This window comes from Meleagris gallopavo, chromosome 30 (assembly GCF_000146605.3).
Source record: "Meleagris gallopavo isolate NT-WF06-2002-E0010 breed Aviagen turkey brand Nicholas breeding stock chromosome 30, Turkey_5.1, whole genome shotgun sequence".
Classification (NCBI taxonomy): domain Eukaryota; kingdom Metazoa; phylum Chordata; class Aves; order Galliformes; family Phasianidae; genus Meleagris; species Meleagris gallopavo.
The window spans coordinates 775469-781145 of NC_015040.2; the positions used below are offsets into that span (position 1 = coordinate 775469).

Here is a 5677-nt window from a genome sequence, read left to right on the forward strand (position 1 = left end):
CTCTGCTGATACAGGTGCTGCCGACCCGCATCCCACCAGCGTGGGCCCCGCTGACCCAGGCCCCGCCGTCCCGGCCTGTGAGCAGACGGAGCCCGCTGTGTGCGATGCCGGAAGCCAGCAGCCCCCCCCAGGCAGTCCCAGTGCCCCCAGCCCGCAGCGTGCGGCAGTGCTGGAAGCAATAGGGGCTGCCACGCATCCCGCAGCCCTCTCAGCGGAGATGGAGGACGGCGGCCAGGAGCCGGCACGGGACGGCAGAGCAGCACCCAGCCCTGCAGCCAGTGAGTTGGGTGGGGGCTCGGGGTGCCCCCCGACTCACCAGGCCCTGATCCCATCTCTTTGCTGCAGGAGCCCTGAAATCTATCATGAAGAAGCGGGACGGACCTCCTCGGAGCGAGGCTGAGGGCAGCAAGAAGAGCCTGCAGTTTGTGGGCGTGCTGAACGGGGAGTACGTGCTCAGGGTCCCCGTGGTCTTGAGGGGCTGCCCCTTCCCCAGCCACGGGGCGGTGGGGGGGACCAGGTGGGTGCAGCCATTGAGCCCCTCTCTCTGTGCAGGTACGAGAGCACATCCAGCGAGGAGGAGGAGGAGGAGGAGGAAGAGGAAGGAGACAGCTCCTCTGAGAAGGCTTCAGCTGACAGCACTGACAGTGAGGAGCCAGCGGGCACCGACACCTCGGAGGAGGAAGAAGAGGATGCTGAGGATGGGGACGGACAAAGCGAGCTGAGCAGGCAGCAGGAGGGTGAGGGGGCCAGCACGGCCCCCCCAGAGCCCCCCGAGGTGAAGGAGAAGTAAGTGCTGTGCCTGCACCATGCTGTGCTCCTGCTGATGGGAAAAACACACTCATGTCCTGCAGAAAGCATCGGGCAGGAAGAGTTGTTCCCGCGTCACTGGTCTGCTAAGGAAACCCCGAGAACAAGGCTGCAGCTGTGTCTTTTCTACAGGAGTGATGGAAAAAAAAAAAAAAAAAAAACAATTTTAACTAAAGGAAAAAATTCAGCCTAAAAATGGGCAGATCAGTGTCTGAGCATGTCCGTATAAGGCTGTGTTCAGCAGGCTGGACCCCCCCCAGGGGCATGGCCACAGAACTGGGGGGAGGGCTCCAGTGAAGAGGACGTTCCCTGGGGGGGGTGCAAGGAATCAGGGAGAGGAGTGAAACCTCAGGGCTGGGGGCCGGGGGCTGCATACCCTTGGGGCCATAACCACCCTTGTGCCCCCCAGGTTCGAGCTGAGCCCCAGGATGCGGGAGGCCTGCCTCATTGTTAAGACTCACCTGGGCCACCCCACAGCCACCAAGAGCAAGGAGGCGGTGAGTTGGGTGCTGCAAGTGGGATGGGTACCACCTGCCCTAAGATGGGCCAGCAATACTTGTAGCAGCACTTTTCTTCTCAAAGCATGGCCCAGATATCCCAAAATCCCACGTAGACTCTGGGCTGTCCCTGCATGGGGCTGGGCTGGGGGGTCCTGCCTCTGTCCCATGCAGAGGCTCAGCCCCACTCACTGCCTGCAGCTCGCCAGCAGCAGCCTGGTCCTGCAGGAGTGGTTCCGTCTGTCCAGCCAGAAGTCATCCATCCCCGACACGGTTGCCAACCACCTCCTGGCCTTTGCTGAGCTCTCACCAGCCCTCCTGGCCCACGTGGTCAACCTGGCCGATGGGAATGGCAACACTGCCCTGCACTACAGCGTCTCCCACTCCAACTTCCACATTGTGAGGCTGCTGCTGGACACAGGTGGGTGCCCCCAAGTCTGCACAGCCCCATAAACATCCCACACTGGGATGCCCTGGGAGCAGCACCCCCAAACCCCTCCTCTGTCCTTTCCCACAGGGGTCTGCAATGTGGACCACCAGAACAAAGCTGGTTACACAGCCCTCATGCTGGCAGCTCTGGCGGCCGTGGAGCAGGAAGACGACATGAATGTGGTCAGGAGGCTTTTCAGCATGGGCAACGTCAACGCCAAGGCCAGCCAGGTTGGTGTAGGCTGGGGGCCACCATGTCCTGACTCCCTGCAAGCAGCTCCTGGCTCTGTGCTCACCTCCTGAGCTCACTCCAAGGGGCCAGTATTTGGGGAGGGCATCATATCAGGAGCTCCTTCCACCCACCATCAGGCAAGGAGGTGCTCAGAGCCCAGTGGGCAATGGGGACAGCAGTGGGACGAGCAGGTGGCCCAGCTGGGTAGAACCATCCTGGCAGTGTTCCTTGTGTCACAGGCCGGCCAGACAGCACTGATGTTGGCCGTCAGCCACGGACGGCAGGAGATGGTGGAAGCCCTGCTGGCCTGCGGGGCCGACGTGAACCTGCAGGATGAGGAAGGCTCTACTGCACTCATGTGTGCCTGCGAGCACGGCCGTGTGGAGACTGTGAAGCTGCTGCTGGCTCAGCCCACCTGCGACGTCTCCATTGTGGACAGCGTAAGGCTTCTCTGCCAGGGCCTGAGCACACTCACCTACCCCCAGACCCAAACCCAAACCTCTCCCAACCGCTCTCTTGTCCTCCTTAGGATGGTAACAACGCTGTCACCATCGCGCTGGAGGCAGGACACAGCAACATTGCAGTGCTCCTGTATGCCCACCTCAACGGGACAAAGGCACAGCCACAGGTGAGTGCTGCAGCCCCCTCAGCCCTTGTAAGGGACATGGAGGTGGCACCACACCGCCAGTAGGGCTGCCCAGTGGGCAGGTGACACGGGGAGGGGAATGGGGCTGTGACTCAAGTGAGTGCAGCTGACGGTACCCGAGGAAGGTGCTGTGGAGGCAGCAGCAGTGTCCCATGGGTGGCAGATGCTCAGCGCATCCTTGGTGGCAGGGGAACGGCCTGGCCAGCCCCAACCAGGAGCCACAGGAGGGGTCTCTGGTGACATTCACTGACTACTCCTTCTCCGCAGCAGGGGACATCAACAGCGGGCACCAAGAGCCCCGTGAGCCCAAAGAAACCAAATTAGAATGACCTTTGGATCCGGCTGTGTGCCAGCTGGCCACCATCAGAGCCAGGCTGTCACTTGTCCCCCTTCCTGCTGCTCCTTCGCGTGCTGAATCGCTCCCTGAGGCTGCGGATGTTTTCCATCTCCGCTCGACAGAGCAGGCACTGTCCCTGGGCCTCAGTGCAGGAAGCGTCCCACTGCAGCTGCAGGAGCACTGCAGGGCTGCGAGGGGGAGTGGGGCTGTGGGAGGACAAGCAGCAGCAGCAGTGGGAGAGGGGACATGGAGCAGCTGCCTCGTGGCCACAGGAGCATTTCCAGACTGAAATATGCGCTCGTCTTTCCTGGCATTTCCTTTCCCAACAGAAACCTGGCTCTTCTCTAACACACGCACACAAAAGAAAAAATTACATATATATATATACACTAAGCAATATATATATATATATATATATAAAGATGAACATCAAATCACTCAATGATTTGATTTGCTCAATGGGAGCCAAAACTTCTGGGTGCTCAGACCTGCAGCCAAGCTGACAGAAGAGATGAGAGCCACAGCTGCATTTAGGGACTGAGACTGCCCAGCCTGTGCCAGGAGCCACAGAGATGAAACTCAGCCCACAAGCATTTCCCATTTTAAAAGTCCCACAGCCACCAACCATCCATGGGCTGTTGCTGCCTTCACAAGTCTGTTTGCCCTCCCCAAGGGGAGGAGCGTGGCTGCTAGCTCCAGAAATAGAGCAGCAAGAAGAGCTGAGAGCCTAGGGCCTGCAGAGATGGACACGTACGTAGGAACATGTGTGTCTGTGCAAGTGTGCGTGCACCAGGCAGGGTGAGAACAGACGAGGTAAGGACGAGGACTGGCAGCAGACAAAACAAGAAGGCTTTTGCATATGAAGCAGGCCCTGCTCTAAGGTAAGCGATGCTGCTGCAGCCCCCACTGCTGCCCCTTGGCTCCTCTTCCTCCACTGAGGCACACAAGGCCTGGTCTGAGCCATCTCACCAGCTGGGAAATGCTCCCAGGAGGGCTGCTCTGGGCAGCACGCCGCTGTTCTCACCTTGTTTCAGCTTTGCACTGAAGTTACTACACGAAGCTTACAGCCACTCTCCAGTACACCGCTCTGTATGTACTCCGTACTCACTGCTTTTGTTTCACACATCTGTTTACTGACATTTTTATACTGATGTTTATTTTTAAGACAAATAAAATTTAAACTTATTTTGAAATATTACAGCCACCATCAAAACTCTCCTGCCTCTTTGTCTGGTTACAGCCCTGGCCTTCTGCACTCCAACCCCACAGGTCTATTGAACTGCCCAAATCCATCTGTGGTGCTTTTTATTTCCAGCTGAAGTGTTTCAGAGCAGAAAATCTGAAGCCTGGACTCCGGTCATGTGAGGTGATGGCTTCTGGCCTGTTTCACCTCATGGAATCAAATGTAACACTGAGACCAGGTGCAGCCCTTTGCTCCCTGCTGCTAATGCTGTACAGCTGTATTGCTATGGAGCAGGAGGAGGCTGCGAGGTCCTTGCAGGGCAGGAGGGTACAGTGACCACACAGAGACAAGTGGGGAGGGCTACAGCTGCTCTGAGCCACCCCACTCACTACAAATGCATGCCCACCTGGTCACCTGCTCACAGCTGATGCTTTGTGTCACTCAGCAGCACAGCTGGCAGCCCTGCTCGGCTGTCTGTCCTCAGCACACCACATTCTTTGGTCACTGCCAATGCTATGCTGGGAATGAAAAGCAGCCAGATAAAAGAACTCCACAGCAGGCCCCTCCTTGCACTGAGCCAGCCCTGGAGATCTCTGCTGTGCCACAAGAACCAAGGAAAGGCAGGCTCACTCTATGATCTGAAATTAAAAGGATATCAAAGAGGAATCAAGAATCAGATAAAGCAACAGCACATGCACATACCTGACAATCCTAAGCTCAGTGATTGGAACATTCCGCAAATGCTCTCCTCAGCTATTGGAAGCTCAAACTTTCTTCCCGGTCACTGAAGTGCCTTAATGAGGTTCAGGACATTAAAGGAAGACAGAGATTCCCACCTGAACTGTGACAGTTTTTAGACCGACTCTTAGTATTTTGTCCTACCTCTATCTTTATTTAGTGGCCTAAAATAAACTCTTCTGGCTGATCTTGTGGTAGAAGCAAAAGCTGAAGGCACTGATGTTGATTTACTGACACCTTGAAGAAGAAAGGTAACACTTGCTCTCTGTGGGTGACTGCCAGGAAAGACAGCAAGGAGCTGTATTTATAGCAGCACTAATGGAATTGCTTACTGAGGACAGAAAGGCTGAGGCAGCAGGCAGTTACTTCGCAGGCTGGTAAGTTGACTTCCAAATTATAATAGAACTTCACAGAAGCAAGCACAGCAGTACCGCCCTGCTGGTTACATACAGAGTTAGCAGAACAGTCAGAAACGAGGTTGCTGTAACCAAAATAAAGTTAGCTTTGTTACAAGTAACAAGTTAACAAAAATACAAGATCACAACAACATCAGGATGAAGGCATCATGGATAAGCACAGTTCTAAGAGCAGGCTTTGGTCCCTCTTGAGCCCAAAACCAAAGGCTGACACGCACACAAAGGCACGCTATAAAGCTAAAACACTCAATAAGCGAGTCCTGGGCAAAAAGCTACTGGAAAAAAACCTTTATTGTGCAACCACCACCACCACGCTGCTCTCCATCTCGCTGCAGGCCGCTCCAAACACACGCAGCGCCCAACGGCAGCGCGGTGCGGGCCCGGCCGGGCAG

General features: G+C 56.1%; 1 protein-coding gene across 1 annotated transcript in view; it reads left to right on the forward strand.

Annotated features, from left to right (window-relative positions):
• Nucleotides 1–4161, forward strand: part of KANK3 (KN motif and ankyrin repeat domains 3) — a 5855-nt gene extending 1694 nt beyond the window's left edge. Inside the window, exons 3-11 of the mRNA XM_010724811.3 lie at nucleotides 5–278; nucleotides 346–445; nucleotides 553–786; nucleotides 1217–1304; nucleotides 1506–1725; nucleotides 1822–1964; nucleotides 2205–2405; nucleotides 2495–2593; nucleotides 2879–4161. Coding sequence (XP_010723113.1) covers nucleotides 5–278; nucleotides 346–445; nucleotides 553–786; nucleotides 1217–1304; nucleotides 1506–1725; nucleotides 1822–1964; nucleotides 2205–2405; nucleotides 2495–2593; nucleotides 2879–2935 — 1416 coding nt within the window. The 3' untranslated portion in view covers nucleotides 2936–4161. The remainder of the gene's footprint in view (nucleotides 1–4; nucleotides 279–345; nucleotides 446–552; nucleotides 787–1216; nucleotides 1305–1505; nucleotides 1726–1821; nucleotides 1965–2204; nucleotides 2406–2494; nucleotides 2594–2878) is intronic.
• The last annotated feature ends 1516 nt before the right edge of the window (nucleotides 4162–5677 follow it).